The sequence below is a fragment of the Aquarana catesbeiana genome, linkage group LG06 (assembly GCF_042186555.1).
Source record: "Aquarana catesbeiana isolate 2022-GZ linkage group LG06, ASM4218655v1, whole genome shotgun sequence".
NCBI lineage: Eukaryota > Metazoa > Chordata > Amphibia > Anura > Ranidae > Aquarana > Aquarana catesbeiana.
In genome coordinates, this window is record NC_133329.1 from 186493029 (window position 1) to 186511855 (window position 18827).

An 18827-nucleotide genomic window follows, 5' to 3' on the forward strand; every position below is an offset into this window, starting at 1 on the left:
TCAAACCAGTCACTGGTTTGTGTTGAAGTGCATATCGGCCACTTCATTATTTAAAGCAACAGTGTCCCCTTTTGGTGTGGGGGGGTTCCTAGCTAGTATTAGCCTAGGGAATGGTAAACAGGTCAGTGTAGCGACAGGATAAGCTTCTGATGGGCATTTAGATAGGTAGGGGCCTGGTATCATTGTAAAGTCAGGTTAGGGACCCAGAGATAGGCTAGATAGGCCTGATTTGTCTTGCAGGTGGCATGTTCCAGACTTCTTCGTCATTGGTGTATTTGTCTGTACAAACGTCCCCAGGAAGCCACCGCTCCACAGATGCATCAGCGTTCGTCCTCTGAATCCGGATTGTGTTACGCCTTGTAAGTCAGCTCATTAGGGGCCCCTGCAACTGAACTGTGCCACAGTTGTTTAATTGGAGGTATTGGTGTTAAAGAACTTTAGTTATATATCCGGATATTTATAGATACATACATACATATATATATTTTGTTCTGCTAAGACATATTTACATTCTTCCTGTTATTGCTTTGGTTGTATGTAATGCAATCTCTTTATCATATAAAAAGTTACACTAATCACCTGCTGGTATGTCTGCATGTCTTTACTCTTAGAAATCTATGCTGGGTGTATTAGTACTACTGCTGTCAGTTATTTTGGGTGAGACACTAGTTTTCCTAGAAAGTGCTCATCTCTACATACCCTGTAGCCCTGATCTAGGTGGAGGTACTGCCAATGTTCTAGGTGGAGGGCAACTTCATATGAACCCCCCCCCCCCCAATAACAGGGTTACACCTCTTTGAAAATTCTGTGATAGGGCCCTACTGCCTTGTCTAGCTTAAAGCCAAATGGCATAATCATGAGGTTAAGGGAAGGCAAGTCAAACTATAATGATCAGATATTGCTGCCTAACGTGTCAAGACACAAATAAGCATACTGAACCACCCATCAGTGATCACTCAATCAATTATCACTATTGGGTTGATTTATTGGTTAAAAATAAACAGTTTACATTATCCAGCGATAGTAGAAAATCAAATAGGCTACTTCAGAATCCTGATTGATTAACAACAAAATCCTATAGCTGTTAACTTTCAAGTGTAAGTACGCATGTCTTAAATAAAATAAGTTGCATAAACTTTGCAAAAGTATGATTTGCATTTGCAAAAACTTCAAAAGGCCACATGACCAATAAAATTCTTTGTCAAGTTACTAAGAGATGAGTGGATCATCACTTGATCAAACCAATATTTCTAGGGGCATCCGGTTTGAATTTATTTAATTTGGTCACTAGTCATTTTGTTGCTTTGAGAAACGGTCAGTATTGGGGTGTCCTGCTCTTTACCCCCTTTACACTCAATAGACATAGAATACGCAAAATACTGTTCAGCAGTCAGCGCCTGAGTGCTAGATTTAAATTACATCCTCCAGATGCAGTAGATCCAAGGTTGATAGTGGAGCAATGAATTGACTTCAGAACAATAAAGTATAACAGCAATAAAGCCTGTTCATTCCGATCTGTAAAAAAAAAAAAAAAAAAAAAAAAAAGTAAATGAAAGAGAAGCCATTAGTAACCAAAATTTACCATCTGAAGAGGAATCCAAAACTGCACTAATACAAACAGGATTACAAAGAACAGGAAGGGACGTTGAGGGGGAGATGACGTGAGACGTCTGTAGGGAAGGGAGGAGTGGGAGGTGTGTCATCCTGCTGGCGTGCCAGCCGGCTCTCTCTCATATCAGGACAAGCAAACAGGGGGGATGGAGAGGATATGGAGAGCCATCCCGCTGAGAGAACCGTGCAGCGACCTGTGTGCTAGGAGATGATTTAGATCCGTGCACGGAGGACAGGAGGACAGAGAGAAACAGCTGTGGTGACGGCCTCGATTAACAGACCAGAGCTCCTCGCTACCCCCCCCCCCCCCCCCCTCCGCACTGAGTACTGGCAGCATGTGAGACAGGACCGGGACTGAACGCTGAAGTGGAAGATATATGCTGGGAGATCCAGAGCCCTGATAGTGGCAAGCAAGCCTGACAGCTAAACCCATCTGACTCCAGCTGGGGGAAGTATCAAATAGCTTCAAACAGAAGGTAGAAGTACAAGTAATGGTGGTAAGAGACTCACTAAAAATACTCATCTCCAAGGTAAGAGTGTAAGGCTTATAAGGAGCACGCCAGGAGAAGTAAGACTGTAGATTGGGAAGCTAGGAAACCTGCTGATCAACGTGTGTATGGTAACTCCTGCTGTCCCTATTAAACTAGGTGAGACAGTGGAGGGGTGGTGGGTCTCTCCACTGTATATATTATGAAGCATGAGATTTGCCAAATGCAAGGAAATGTTGTTTAAGCTCGTTAACCTTTGAACACTGATCCATTACGGAGGAAACTAGGGGCATTATATCTTGCTGAAATACAAAGCCTATAGATACGATCAAAGCTGCAATTGAGTTCCTACACCACGGTATCCGCACTGACATTGGAGGGAAGGCGGGGATATAATAAACAAGCCTATGACACTAATACATGTCCTACGCCTGTATGCTCACCCTGTGGTTTAGGGGTATATGTGTATGCAGTGAAGGGGTGGTGGGTACCTCCGCCGTATATACTATACAGCACAAACTTGGCCAGTGATAAAGAAATGTGATTTAAAGTTCGTTAACCTTTGAGTACTGGTTGATTACAGATGAAGCTTGAGACATCATATATTGCTGAAATATAAAAGTGCTTTGGATACAACCAAAGCTACAACTAACTCGCTCTGTGGAATCGCAGCACTGTACCCGTATGCGATGTTCACTCCTACAGCATTGGAAGCTAGTTCCAGGCTAGGTAGACTATGTCTAACACACTCATAAGCTACCGTTGTAAGTTCCTTGTATCACAATACTGGTATACCAAAAAATAGCTTGGAAACACGCTTACCAGACAATGCAACACGGGGCTAAATTCAGTACCATAGAGTCTCATTCAAGTCGCTAATAGTTTACTACTGCCACATTGGTATCTACACTGACAACCTCAGATTGATTGGTTAACTAGCGGGAGAGAGTTGTACCCGGGACTATTTCTTGAGAGTGTTGGACACACAGATTAAAATCAAACTGAGATAGCTCAGCAGGAAAATAGTATGAGCCGGAACGCATCTAAAACCGGGAAGGGGGGACCACCGAAAACCCCAAAAGATAATCTACCAGGGAACGCTGCTGGAAGTACAATTAAGCAATATATGGTCAAGGGGGGGAGCCAGGGAAGCGCCCATCAAGAAACCCAAAAATCAAATATGGTAGACAAAAAGAAGAAGGGACTAAACGAGAGGGAAGATCAGACTCCTGATCATTCAAGAGAGGAATTACTAGCCGACAACACGCTGGAGGCATCTAGAATAGAATGGGCGATGGGGGGGGGGGGGGAGGGGAGGGGGAGGGGGAGTAGAGGGAGGGGGTTCCGTCCAATCTCAATATCAAGAAAGAGGGAAAACTCTCCAAGGTCTAAGGTAAAGGGAGAATTTAGGAGAATGGAAAAAGGGTCATGGCCACAATAAAATTTATAACATACAATGTCAAAGGCCTAAACACCCCCAAGAAAAGATGGGATATCTTCAACGAGTTAAAATTATTGGGCCCAGATGTGGTGTTCTTGCAAGAGACACATATTACACTCCAATCGAGACTTAGATTGTTCTCAAACGAATACCCAGTCTGGTACCAAGGAGATACCATCTCTAATAGGGCACGGGGAGTGGCCATTGGCTTTGCAAAGAAAACAAGGTTTGTGCTGGAGGAAAGATTAGTGGACCCAGAAGGTAGATACCTGTGCCTCAGAGGTAGACTAAATGAAGTAGAATATACATTAGTCAACATTTATGCTCCAAACAAGAATCCGACGAAGTACTTAGCTAATATTTTGGGGAAAATAATGAAGTTCATGAGAGGACATCTAATACTAATGGGGGATTTTAATTTTTGTCTTAATCCAGATTTAGACAGTACGGCCCGAACACAGGGGAGGAACTGCGCTCACTTGAAAGAGTTAAAGCAAAAACTCTCCACCTACCAATTGGTGGATATTTGGAGAGTTCAACATCCAACCAAAAGAGACTATACGTTTTTCTCCCCTGTGCACAGGTCTTACTCCCGGATTGATTGGGGACTAGTTGAACATCGGGCGATCGATAAGATAGTAGAGTCCAAGATTGGAAATATAACTTACTCAGATCACGCACCTATGACCATGGAAATGGCAACTGGTAGAAGTCAGGCCGATAGGGGGCAGTGGAGGCTAAATGAGGAGTTGATAAAGGAGGAGGAGGGTGTCAATAGAATTAGAAAGGAATTAGAAAACTATTTTGAGGTAAATGACATGGGGGAAGTGTCGGGAGCTATGCTATGGGAGGCTCATAAAGCCTATATCAGGGGGGTCTTGGTGGAAATGGGAGCGAGGAAGAAGAAGGATAGACGGGCCAAAATTCAAAAACTAAGGGCTGACCTGGCAGGATTAGAACAAAAACATAAAAAACAAGCGTGCCAGCTCCCCCAAGAGATACATCAGCAGATGGTTATTAAAAGATCGGAGCTGAAAACCGCAATGGAGCAGGAGTCAAGAGTAACATTTAATAAGATGACCTGGGAGAGATTTAGATGGGGTAATAAACCCAGCAAACAGTTAGCAAAAATAGTACAAAAGAAGAAAGCCAGGAACTTTATAGAAAAAAATTCAGACCAAAGAAGGCCATATGGAATATTCAACTAGAAGTATAGCGGAGATCTTTAAGAACTACTATAAAGACCTATATTCAGTCCCCAGGCAAGACACCTCTTTAAAAAATAGGAGATTAAGATATAACAACTATCTAAAAAAGGCAGCGTTACCCAAGATTTCAGAAGAAGGCAGAGAACTATTAGAAAGTCCAATCTCAGAAGAAGAAATCAGGAAAGCTTTAGCAGCAACGGCATCCGGGAAAAGCCCTGGCCCGGACGGCCTGACAATACTTTATTATAAAACATTTAAAGAAACATTGGTACCTAGGCTATGTCGCTACATGAATGGTCTGGGGGACAGCTTTGAGATGAGTAGGGAGGCACTAAAAGCTTCTATTACAATTATATTGAAAGAAGGTAAAGAGAAATCACTATGCTCGAGCTATCGCCCAATCTCTTTGCTGAATAATGACACAAAGCTTTATGCAAAAGTATTGGCAGAGAGATTAAAGGAATTTATGAATTCATTAGTTAACCCAGACCAAGTAGGGTTTGTTCCCAATAGGGAGGGGAGGGACAATGGGGTCAGGACTCTTCTCCTATTGGGAAAAATGAAGGAGAGTGGGCCCCCAGGACTGCTTCTGTCAATCGACGCCGAAAAGGCATTTGACAGGGTAGACTGGGGGTTCATGTTCCAGACCTTGGAGACTATGGGGCTAGGTCCTAAAATGATCCGGAGGATTAAAACTCTTTACCACCATCCAACTGCCGTAGTAAAAATCAATGTGTTAATATCTCAACCATTCGAGATGGAAAACGGCACGAGACAAGGGTGTCCCCTGTCCCCGCTGCTTTTCGTTCTAGCTATGGAACCCCTCTTGGCAACAATACGAAGAGACCCCGATATTAGAGGTGTGAAGGTAGGAGAGGAAGAGCACAAAGTCGCAGCGTTTGAGGACGACGTGTTGTTTTTATGTAACGGACCCGATCTCTACTATGCCCAAACTAGTAAAAGCAGTGAGGAAGTATGGAGAGGTATCTAACTTCCAAATAAATATGAACAAATCGGAAGTATTAAATATAAATATAAGTAAGACAGAGGAAGCGACTTTGAAAAAAGAATTTAGTTTTAAATGGACTAAGGAATTAAAATATCTGGGTATCAAGCTAACTAACACAATCCAAAAGATATTCACAAGTAATTATATTCCGCTACTCGATGCCGTCAGATTAGACTGTAAGAGATTCTCCGGCAAGGCCCTGTCATGGATCGGACGTATTAATGTCATCAAAATGGTTCTATTACCCAAAATTATATACTACTTCCAGATGCTACCAGCCCCATTACCCCAATATTACCTGAGAAAATTAAAAAAAATAATTATGACCTTTATTTGGGGAAACAAAAACCCCAGAGTCTCCTTTCAGATATTGAAACAAAGGAAAACAGATGGCGGCCTGGCAGTACCCGATGTGCAGATGTATTATAAAGCTGTAGTACTATCAAGGGTGGTAGAATGGACGAGGAAGGAAAAGTAAAAAAAATGGGTGAAAATAGAGGAAAATATTAGTAATGCACAACTAGGCACTATTATATGGAATCCCCCACACTTTAGATTGTTAGATAACAGTACACATGTCATAACACGAAATGTCCTTAGAATATGGGATGGGGTATATAAGAAAGTTAATGGGAATTACAATTCACCATTGATCACACTAATAGATAACAACTTTTTCGCACCAGGGATGGAGAATATTAGAGGAAAAGAAGCACTTTGGGGGAATTCACAACTAAGAGAAATAATGAACGAAGGAAAAATTATACCACTCCAACAACTTATACACGGAAGGGAACCACGGGGATTAGAGAGATGGCGTTATCTCCAATTAAGTCATTTTATCAATACGCTACCGCACCCGATTAGGTCGGGGGATCAATTGACAGACCTTGAGAGGTTGTGTGATAAAGAGGTCCCAAAAAATACAATATCTCAAATATACAAAATTTTGATGACCTCAGAAAAATTGGAAATACCGTCATTTATAGCCAAATGGGAAAGAGATTTGGGCACTAAGGAGGATTTAGTCACAATTAAAAGAATCTTGAAAATGATCGCTCATTCAGCAATGGACACCCGAAAGGTAGAAATGAACTACAAATGCATTAGCAGAAGCTACCTCACTCCAGAGATAACTAGTAAATACCAGAAAGGGTCAGCCAATTGTTGGAGAGGCTGCCAAGAAGTAGGTACAATGGGTCACCTGTGGTGGAACTGCCCCAAAATTAAAAACTTCTGGAGTAAAATACTAGAATTAATTAAAAAAATCACGGGAATAGAGGTGGTAGAAGACCCTTGGGAGGTCCTGTTCCATGGGGGGACAAGAGACTCAAAGAAATACAAACAGTCACTGGTACCGCAGCTACTGAATGCTGCAAAAAGAACGATACCGAGGAATTGGCAGAGGAGAGAGTCCCCAGAGATTTGGGAGTGGTTCGATGCCGTAGAGGAGACTTGCAATATGGAGACCTTGGGGAGTTTGCTCGAGGAAACAGGAAGTGGAAACATGGGTAGGTGGGACCGATGGAAAAAATTTAAAAAAACATGGAGCTATGCCAAAGAATTCAAAGCCTTAGACTAAAGGAGGAGAGTAGAAGAAAAATAGACCTTGGAGAGGAGGGGTGGGGGGGACCCGGGGAGGGGATAGGAGGGGATGGCGGGGGGGGGGGGGAAATAGAAGTAAAAGGAAATGGGAGTTAAATCTAGGAATAGAGACGGGGTTAAGTATATTAACGGGCGTGATACGAAATAACATTGTTATACTATGTTTATACTATTCTTGTGCTCCCCTTTTTGTTCTTTTTTGATATAGCAAAGGCCACGATGATGTGACTCTGGGGTTTATTTTAAACGGAAATGAACTGTAAAGTTGATTTAAGACCCCTGAAAAGGTTGTCTGATGTGGCAAAAAAATAAAAAAGAAAAAAAAAAATAAAGAACAGGAAAAGGGGTGGAGAGAAGTCATCTTATGTGTTAAAATGTTGCCTATCAAATCATCTAACTACCTGCGTCACAACACACCTATGTGCTGCACCTGATAATAGTATGCTGGCAATACAGAAATGAAGATCAACGACAACTTACGCAAAAAAGGGTATGATATCTGTCAATCTGTCTTTGTTCGGTTTGGCAACAAAATCTGGCATAGTTTGGATGACCTTGTTCATGACATTTCTAAGGTAGACCTGTAGTTGCTTTCTCCGTTCCTCCACAAATTTTGCGTCCTAGAAAGACAAAAAAGACTGCTTATATTTCATCTCATTGATTTCCTACAGTTCTTTAATAAAGTGCCCATATTTAAAAAGGGATAAAAGTCTTTAACTAGTAACTATAGACCTGTTAGTTTAGCTTCTATAGTCGGGAAGATACTGGAGAGGTTAATAAAAGACCACATAGACAAGTTCTTGTTGGAAAAAAATATTTTAAGCAACAGACAGCATGGATTCATGAAAGACAGAAGTTGTCAAACAAACCCGATTTCTTTTTATGAGGAGGTAAGTAAAACCTTGGACAGAGAGGTGGCTGTAGACGTGGTATACCTGGACTTTACAAAAGCGTTTGATACAGTTCCCCACACATGGCTCATGTGTAAGGTAAAGTCTACAGGCTTGGAAAAATCAATTTGTAAAGGATAGAAAACTGGCTAATTCAGAGAGTAGTGGTTAATGACTCGTACTCGGAATGGTCTAAGGTTATCAGTTGGGTGCTGGGACCCTTACTTCCTAGTATCTTTATAAATGATATTGGGTCTGGGATTAAAAGTAACATTTCTGTCTTTGCAGATGACACTAAGCTATGCAGTGGAATAACGTCCTTACAGGATGTCTCCAATTTACACCTGGAATATGCAGTTCCGTTTTGGGCACCAGTTCTCAAAAAGGATATCGGGGAACTGCAGAAAGTGCAGAGAAAGGCAACCAAACTGTTAAGAGGAACCAAATCTATTCCCTCTTGAGAAGAGGAGATTAAGGTGGGATATGATCAGCATGTGCAAATACATAAGTGGTCCATATCATGAACTTGGTGTTGAGTTATTCACTTTAAGGTCATCACAGAGGAATAGAGGGCACTCTTTACATCTAGAGGAATTCATCTCCAAATACAGAAAGGTTTCTTCACAGTAAGAGCTGTGAAAATGTGGAATAGACTCCCTCCAGGGGTGGTTCTGGCAAGCTCAGTTGAGTGCTTTAACCACTTGCTTACTGGGCACTTAAACCCCCCAGCTGCCCAGACCAATTTTCAGCTCTTCAGCTTTTTTCACTCTTTGAGCGACAATTTCACAGTCATGCAATACTGTTCCCTGACAAATAGAGCTTTCTTATGGTGGTATTTGATCACCTCTGGGTTTTTTATTTTTTGTTTAAAAAATGAAAAAGATCGAAAATTTAGAAAAAAAATACAAAACAAAAAATATTTTGTTATAGAATTTTGCAAACAGGTAATTTTTCTCCTTCATTGATGTATGCTGATGGGCACCGATAGGCTGCATTGATGGGCACTGATAAGGATACACTGATGGGCACTGATAATCGGCACTGGTGGGCACTGATGAGGTGGCACTGATAGGTGGCACTGGTGGGCACTGAGAGGTGGCACTGATGGGCACTAATAGATGGCAGTGATGGGCACTGGTAGGTGAAACTGATAGGCAGCACTGCTAGGTGGCACTGATGAGGCCTTGATTCGCACCCCTGGCGGGCATTGATAGGTGGCAATTGTGGGCATTTATAGGTGGCACTGATATACACTGGTGGGCACAGATTGGTGGCACTCATATGCACTGTGGGCACTGGCAGGCAGCACTGGTGGGCACAGATGAAGTGGTTGTGCCTCTTCCTCTTCGAGACCGATGTCCCTTACACACAAGCCGGTTTTGCGAACAACGCACGCCGGGATTATCGAAGTGTCTCATTTGTTGTGCTAGTTGGAGCATTTGACATCACCCGGTGACCGCGCCCCATGCCTATATAAGTCGTCGAGCATCATGCACGCGGCATTACAGCAGGAGAGAGCGTCGTGTCAAGATCGGAAGAAGAGAAGAGGGAAGAAGACGACAGAGAAGACCGGCCACTGCTAGCAACAGAGTGGGCAAAAGAGCAGAAGATAGCGGAGGAGCCCAGCAAAAGATACCGGAGAGCGCGGAGAAGAGGCTGGAGAGCGCGGAGAAGTCGGAAGAGACCCCCAAAGTCAGAAGAAGACCCCCGGAGCTGCCTAATAAATTACTTTAAAAACCTGTTTAGTGTGTTTTTTTTATTGACACTTTTTTCCCCAGGTACGATGTACCCCATACTCATTCGCATAGGGTGGGGGGCCGGGATCTGGGGACCCCCTTATTAAAGGAAGCTCCTGGCAGTGATGGGAATGGTCAGATCTGACACCAGAGGATGCAGGATTTGCACAGTGAAGATACATGTGATGAGTTCCCAGGTTACGGCTTCACTTCAGATATACTGTTTGACCGACCACCGCAGACGAGATCTAAGGCAGCTGCCCATCAGATATTCATCCAGGCGTGTCTGACCCCCTGTAATTAAGGGGTCCATCCTTTCCGGTAAGCGTACCCATACGATTTTGTATATGACATCTGAGACGCAGGAAAAGGGGACCAGTCTGTTTGTGCAAAGAAAAATTTAATATATGTCTTACTAGATGGACTTTTTATTTAATGCTTTTATTTAATGCTTTTAACAGTTTGCGCTCACTTTCATTTGTTTAGTTATTTGCTATTGAGGTTGCTGAATCCTTTAAGTGTCCAGCTTGCATTCATTATTACGTTTAGTTTGCGCGGGTTGTCCTCTGCTTTATTTTTGTTTAACGCATAACTATTTTCGGTACAGTAATGTTTATTATTTGCAAATAAGGGGGTAGCAATGGGCACCAAGTTTGCACCTAGCGTGGCTAACTTGTAAATGGCAAAGTGGGTAGAAGAGGGTATCTTATTGAATCCAGACCCCAGAATCCTTTTGTACAAACGTTTTATTGATGATCTGATCATCGTTTGGGAGGGGGAAATTAATGATGTGGAATCTTTGTTAAACACAATGAATCAAAATAACCATAATTTAAGCCTTACATGGGAAATACGTGATCAAAAGATACACTTCTTGGATTTAGAGATTAGGAACACTCAATACAGTATGGAGACTATTACATACTTTAAGGAGACAGATCGTAATTCTTACATTCCCACGATGTGCTGCCACCACAGGCCCTGGCTTGTTAAGATCCCCAGGAGACAATACATGCGGATAAAAAGAAACTGCACAGGGGTTTGAGTTTTTGATAAACAAACAGATATATTAACTAAGATGTTTAGGGACAAGGGATATGATGCTAACTTTCTGGAGAGAGAAAGGATAACAATTAGGGACATGGATAGAGGAAGGTTATTGGAGGACACTACAGGTAGGAAAATTAATTCTGGTAATGAGACTTGCTTAGTATTGGATTACAATTTACAGAATAAGGATATAGAAAGGATTATTAACAAGTATTGGCGTGTGCTAAAGCAGGATATATCACTGTGTAACTCTCTACCAGACAAACCAAAAATCATTTATAAAAGGGCCCCTAACCTAAGCGACAGGATTGTACACATGTGATAGAACCTCCACCATCCAGACCATCAATGTTTTGGGACATTAAGGGTTTTCATGAATGTGGGCGTTGTTATAGCTGCATTAGAGTCCCAAAAAACTTCAAGAAAGTAAAAACCTTCAATAATCCTAAAAATAATCATGCATATAATATTATGGATTTTATTTCCTGTGAGACTAAGGGGGTAGTCTATGCCATTAAATGTCCATGCAACTTAATCTATGTCGGTAGAACAAAGAGAGCTTTTAAGGTCAGAATGGAAGAACATGTAAGGAATATACGAAATGGATTTGACAAACACCATTTATCTATCCACTTTAGGGAGAAACACATTAAGAATCCGGAAGGGATGCTATTTTGAGGGATAGAGCCCCCCAATACCACTGGAGAGGGTGCAATTATATTAGAGAAATTAGCAAATGTGAATCCTGGTGGATACATTAATTAGGGTCTTTATCGCCGGGGGGGGTGGGGGGGTCTAAACAAAGAGTTTGATCGCCAGTGTTTTCTCAGCAATCGTTGAAAGGTGATGATTTAATCATTTATTTTTAGATTTATTATTGCACTCTTCATAAAGAAGAGTTTCAATCAATGTACCTGTCCCTTATAGTTAGTTTTTGTAAACATGATGCATCTGATGTTCAAGGGGGGCTTTATAATAATTTTGCACTATTTTTAATGAATTTTTATTTAATATGTCACTCAGTGATGTAATGCTGGGTATTCTTTTTAATAGTTATGATCTGTAGTATTTTTTATTACATATGCAAAATATATATACAATTTTATCTTATATATCCATATTTTGGTGGATGTATTAATGTAGGGGTAAGGGAGAATTACCTGATTCTATATTTGCATCAAATGGGTGCATTTATAATTGTATTTTTATATAACCAATGGTTAGTGATTATAATAAGATTGTCATTGTAGGCGTGACTGGAAGTGAGCCGAGCAGGATGCCTCAGAGAAGAGCTCCTGAATCCCCAATGCTCCATCGGAGCCTCATCACGCCTGGAACAGGTCTGGACCCCACAGATTTGTTGGGAATCATCCCCTGCACTGGCCCATACTACTATTGTGCCAATTTGTGGCCTCCGGCCTAGTCCGCAGGCTTCGGCCTAGTCCATTACAGCCATTCCCGGAGCCATCCTCATTCTCCCAGGGCCTCATACCTGCCATCCTCCACCCAAGCAGCACTGCATCTCATCTGCCTTCCTCCCAGCCTTGTAGGAGAGCCTCCGGAGTGAGTAGTCTGAAGCTGCAGCCAGCTCTCCCCTCAGTCACAGCTGGAGGCCGGCCGCTATTTTAGCTCAGTCCAGCTCCATCCACATCCATCCGAGCCTCATCACTCCTGGAACTGGTTTGGACCCCACAGATTTGTTGGGCATCATCCCCTGCACTGGCCCATACCACTATTGTGCCGATTCGCGGGCTTCAGCCTAGTCCATTACGGCATAGTTGCCAACATTGAAAAAAAAATTTTAGGGACACTTTTTTGGCTGTAGGTGGAGTGGCATTATAATAAGGGGGCGGGGCATGCGTAAGTAGGCATGTCATAGTAAAAAAAATATGGTGCGCGCAGGGCGCCGCACCAAAAAACGGGCGTGGTTTACGTGAATAATGGGCGTGGCTTGAAAGGGCGTGACCTGAAGGGGGTGTGGTTAGAGTCTGAGATGAACGAGGGGTGGAGGTAGAAACAAAGGGAAAGAAAGGGATGGTGGGACAGCAGGCCCAGATCTTGCACCACAATAGAAATATGTGTATTTCAGAAAGTTTAACAATCAGCAAATAAAGATACTCCAAACACCTGGTGTTAGTGCTTCAATCATCCCTTCACCTGGTTGTTATGGTGTCAGGATGATAGAAGCGCATTATTATCATTATTACATTGTAATAAAAAATTAAATAGTTCAACTCATCATAATGCAGAACCAGTGGGAGCCCCAAGTGTGTCACTTGTCGCGTCGCCTGCCACCAGATGCCATCAGGTGTCCCCAGTAGATTCCGTCCTTACATCTCAGGTGTCCCCAGCGGAGTGCTTCCTTACATCTCAGGTCGGTCAGTATGCAGTGTTGCAGTGTAGGGGTCTCTCTATGATAGGGGGTAGGTGAGTGTGGGGGTCCCTCTATGACAGGTGGTCAGTGTGGAGTTTAGGGGTCCATCTATGACAGAGGGTAGGTCCCAGAGGGACCCCTACACTCCACACTGCCCTTGCCCCTGTCATAGAGGGACCCCTACACTCCACACTGCCCTACCCCCTGTCATAGAGGGACCCCTACACTCCACACTGACCTACCCCCTGTCATAGAGCCTCTATGACAGGGGGTAGGTCAAGAAACATCCAAACTGGTGCACTCACTCACAGGGCTGCTGTTAGAAATTATTGGGACCCTGTACAGCCTATCTCATAGGGCCCCCACCCTCTGAGGAGGGAAAGAGGGAAGTAAGAGGGGGGGGTGAGAGAAAGGGGAGAGGAGAGGGATTAAAGAGGGGGGTCTGACAGAAGAGGGGGGTCTGACATTACAGGAGGACTATACGCAACAGCCTTTCATGTCCCACAATACAGGAGGACTACCAGTCCCAGCCTACCATGCCCCAATACAGGAGGACTACAAGTACAACTCCCAGCCTCCCATGTCCCAGCTACTAGGAGGACTACAAGTCCCAGCCTCTCATGCCCCAGCTACAAGGTGAACTACAAGTCCCAGTCTCTCATGTCCCAGCTACTAGGAGGACTACAAGTCCCAGCCCCTCATGTCCCAGCTACGAGAACTACAAGTCCCAGTCTCCCATGTCCCAGCTACTAGGAGGACTACAAGTCCCAGCCTCTCGTGTCCCAGCTACGAGAAGAACTACAAGTCCCAGCCTCTTATGTCCCAGCTACTAGGAGAACTACAAGTCCCAGCCTCTCATGTCCCAGCTACCAGGAGAACTACAAGTCCCAGCCTCCCATGCCTCAGCTACTAGGAGGACTACAAGTCCCAGCCTCTCATGTCCCAGCTACGAGAAGAACTACAAGTCCCAGCCTCTTATGTCCCAGCTACTAGGAGGACTACAAGTCCCAGCCTCCCATGTCCCAGCTACTTGTAGTCCTCCTGTATATAGGAACAAGGAAGGTTGGGAGGAGGGGGGTATGACAGAGAGGAGGGGGGTGGGCAGCTGACAGAGCAGATGAGAGAGACCATTGACCAACCTCAGGAAGCAGAGACACACAGCACTAGTTAGAACTCCAGGAGCATGCAGGGCTGGTGTGATTACCCACAGACACAGTCCAGCCCTGCATCCACATGTGACCAGTTCCCTCATGTCCTCCGTCCGTCCTGCACATGACCTGCTCGGCCAATCACAGGACACCTGCCGCTGCCCAATGCTGAGCCTGAGCTCGGCTCAAACACAGAGCTGATCAATGTTTAGGCAGCAGTGTGAACAGGCATGGGATGATCATGCACCCCTCCGGGGGCGGAGGGTGGGCGGCGCCACAGCTCTCTTTCCATTGTAGCTTGAACCCGCCTGGTCCTCTGGAAAATGGCGGCCGACGGAGACATTATCTCCGCCGGCCGCGGACCTCTAGCGGCGGAGAAAAAAAAAAAAAAAAATCGGAAAAAAAAAAGGATTTACCGGGACATTTCCTGGGAAACACTAAAATCGGGAAAAGGGTCCAAATCACGGGAATGTCCGAGGAAATTCGGGACTATTGGCAACTATGCATTACGGCTGTTCCCGGAGCCATCCTCAGGCTCCCAGTGCCTCATACCTGCCATCCTCCACCCAGGCAGCACTGCATCTCACCTGCCTTCCTCCCAGCCTTGTAGGAGAGCCTCCGGAGTGAGTAGTCTGGAGCTGTAGCCAGCTCTCCCCTCAGTCACAGCTGGAGGCCAGCCGCCATTTTAGCTCAATCCAGCTCCATCCTCGGGCCCAGATAGACTAATACTCTCCATCCTTCCACCAGACTCTGCCACATCATCCCCTGCCATCATCCACATTATATGGGAGGATATTCTGGGATTTTGGCAGAGAAATGAAGCTGACCCGAGGTGCACGCGCGTCAGCGGCTTCTAAGATGGCCACGTAGTCCGGGAGCGCCACTTTGCTCCGACACACAGGCGCCCACACAGGCACGCAACCAGTCCCATCACCAGCTCATCCGGCAGCCCCAGAGAAGTGATGAGAACGGGTACCACATCTGATACACAGGAATGGTTAATAGGCACAAATCTCTCCCGCTGCGGTTTCTCCTCAGGGAACCAAGATGGCGGCCACGACCCAGCCTCCGGCACGGGATAATCAGGGTAACTTCCCACACAGCACAGCCCTGGAATCCATACACCTTAGTCCTCTCCCCGGAGCATTAGAGAGCACTCAACTAATAGGAACTGCATCCACGGAATCATTGATAGGGCACACCATGGAGGACTTTTTATTATCCCCTATGGAAGAAAGCTCCGTTCTCCCAGAGTTAAGGGAGGATCTCCATGCCCTCCGGGCCTAATATGCCTAATAACTTAGCGGACTTATTCTCCAGATTCTCAGACATGCTGAGCATTGGACTTTCTCAAACAGCTGCCAAAATTACAGGGGACATTAAAGCGGAACTCAAGACCTTAGGATAGAAACAATTGAATCACACCTGGACACCACGATCGCCAGAATGAATCAAAACACTGATCGTATACAGGACCTTCAAGACCAGCTCGAGACGCCCATGTCTAAAATAGACGACCTTGAGAATAGATCTCGCAGATATAACTTCAGGATCAGAGGTCTTCCGGAAAAAGTCACAGATGTGCATGCAGCGGTTCGCTCTCACATTCAGAGCCTTATCCCCGATATTCACCCCCACAAATTGGAGTTGGACAGGGCTCATAGAGCTCTGGGACCCCCATGTTCAGACGGACTCCCAAGAGACATTGTGGTGAAACTACATTATTATGCGATTAAGGAAGAAGTTCTGCAGCGGGCACGCTCCATTGCAAATCTCAAGGTCCAGAATCATTCTATTCAAATCTTTGTGGATTTATCCCCATCTACCATCCAAAAAAGGAGATCGCTTAAACTCTCAGTGCTCGCTCAGAAGGACATAAAATATTGATGGCTATTTCCATTCAATCTCAAGTTTTCCTATAAGAACAAGTCGCATACCTTCTCCAAGATTCAGGAGGGAGAAAAACTCCTCCTTCATCTGGGACTCATTACTCAGACCCTGTCTTCTCCTTCACCTGGACCTGCCCCTGGATCCTCTAAACGACAGATGTCCATGAGCTCGATCACTCTGGTGTGGCAGAAACCAAAAACCAAGAGATCCAAGGAATCCGCACCTACCTGAATTACCTAACTATATGTGACTAAGCTCGATGAGCTCAAACAGTTTTTTCACTCTGGGTCCTTCCCATTTGAATAGCCCCAGCTGGGTCTCTTCGGAGCACTTGTTTCACCCCTTCTCTTTTTCAATTTTTCACACTTTTTGAGGGTAGGGAGGGCTTTTGAGGAAAGGTTTGTTTGGGTTCTACACTGGTTCTAGATATTTTAAAACATTATATTTTAAATGTAGTGTATCAGATACGGTGTGGTGGGGGGAGGTTCCCCCCCCCTTTTTTTTCTCTTCCCTTTAATTTATTATTATTTTATTTGTGGGGCATGTCCTAGCTGATTTCAGCAGGAGGGACCGCACAATTGAAACTACACTGGTAACAAGATTAACGGGACCCCATGTCCGAATTATACCACTATACCTTCTTTCCATAGCATCGCTGATCCCCTTCTGACCACCCACATGTTAGCCTTTCCTCCCTTTATCCCATAGGGTCTCCATACGGGTCTGAACAGGTTACACACCTTGATAGGCAGTTTTATTTCAATTAAGCTGGTTGCGTTACTATCATAAATTGCTATTGTTTAGTTATTTAATTTCATATATGTTGTAATACAAAGACGCTGATGTCGGAGCAGCAGTGCCTCTGCCTGAACAGGAAATATGGATTACCACTCTCCCCTGGACAGGGTTGCTTCTTCTCTGGCAGAAGAAGACTCTTTAATTTTTTTTAAGGGAGCGCTGGGGCCTTGCCTCACCTCCCTTCTGAAGTTAGCTATATCATCTCACCATTGTTACTTACTTTTCTCTCTTTCTGGTGCTCATGCTTGTCTTTCTTCCAGATGTCCTTCTGGAAAATATTGCATCCTTTCCCTACCTGACTTGAATTCCAGACACCAGGACAAATCCTATATACCTCTTCCACGAGGCTCACGGGTAAGTGGCTGTGTGTCGCTTGAACTCCCCCTCCATCTGCTCCATGGCTGAAGCTGATAAACTGACCTCACCCCTACAAATAGTATCCCATAATACACAGGGATCGAACTCCCAGATTAAAAGACGAAAAATATTTCAATACTACCATAACCAAAAGATTGATGTGATCTTGTTACAGGAAACACACTTCCCTAGATCATATTGCCCCAAGTTCATCCATCCTAAATTCCCAAATTTTTACCTCGCTAATGCGGAAAATAAGACTAAGGGTGTAGCAATTCTTTTCTCACACAAATCGAAATTCACACTCCAGCTGGAACATAAAGATCTGTATGGAAGATTCATCCTAATCAAGGGAGTGTTGGATGACCGACTTTACTCCTTTGTTTCTTATTATGCACCCAATCGAGGCCAAGCAAAATTCTTTGAACAAATGTTCCAGAAACTGGGACCCATGCTTGAAGGCACAATTGTGGTGGGAGGAGATACCAACATAGCCTTCGACTCGGGGCTTGACAAAAAGCACCCACCGGGTACTCAAACTACCCAATGAGACAAGAAGAAATCCTGGATAGCCGCAGTCCGGAATAAGGACATCTTTATTAAAGTAAAATCAAACAATACAGGCAAATGCAGAGAAGTACAGGGTGGTAAACTGCTAACGCGTTTCACATCATTTGGATGCTTATTCGTAGCTAAAGAGGGATAGTAATAGTGTGATATAAATAGAAAAGTAAAAGAGGGAGGGTGGAGTATGCATGCCGGTAGAACAACCAATCACCGCGCTGCATAGTAGACCCACCTTCTTGGTGTAATTAAAAAGATAATGATCCCATTATAAAAACCCACACCTGCAAGATGAGGAGGGAAAAAACATCCAATAATAGCCAAACAAGTATATAAAAAGAAAGTGTATAAACAAAACTCACATGCCAATATAAATCAGCACGGACTCATGTAAATAACTGAAAAAAGAAAAAGGGAGGCTAGCATTGGATGCCAAAATCCCCTCACAGCAGGTGAAGAATGGAACAATATTAGAGTGGTAGGGAGTGCCAAAGAGTGTTGAACCAGAAAGCCATGTAACTGCAGGGTACCTCGCTCACACATATACAGAACCAAAAATCAAAAAATATACAAGACATATATATATATATATATATATATATATATATATATATATATATATATATATAGACCTGAGCAAAATATGCATAAATGTGTG

General features: G+C 44.0%; 1 protein-coding gene across 3 annotated transcripts in view; it reads right to left on the reverse strand.

Annotated features, from left to right (window-relative positions):
* Nucleotides 1-962: 962 nt before the first annotated feature.
* SNX29 (sorting nexin 29) overlaps nucleotides 963-18827 on the reverse strand; it is a 2112233-nt gene continuing 2094368 nt past the window's right edge. For all 3 annotated transcript variants that reach the window (XM_073591167.1, XM_073591166.1, XM_073591168.1), the window contains 2 exons: nucleotides 7843-7982; nucleotides 963-1515 (listed from right to left, as the gene is read on the reverse strand). In XM_073591167.1, the coding sequence (XP_073447268.1) occupies nucleotides 1506-1515; nucleotides 7843-7982 (150 nt within the window). In that variant the 3' untranslated portion in view covers nucleotides 963-1505. The remainder of the gene's footprint in view (nucleotides 1516-7842; nucleotides 7983-18827) is intronic.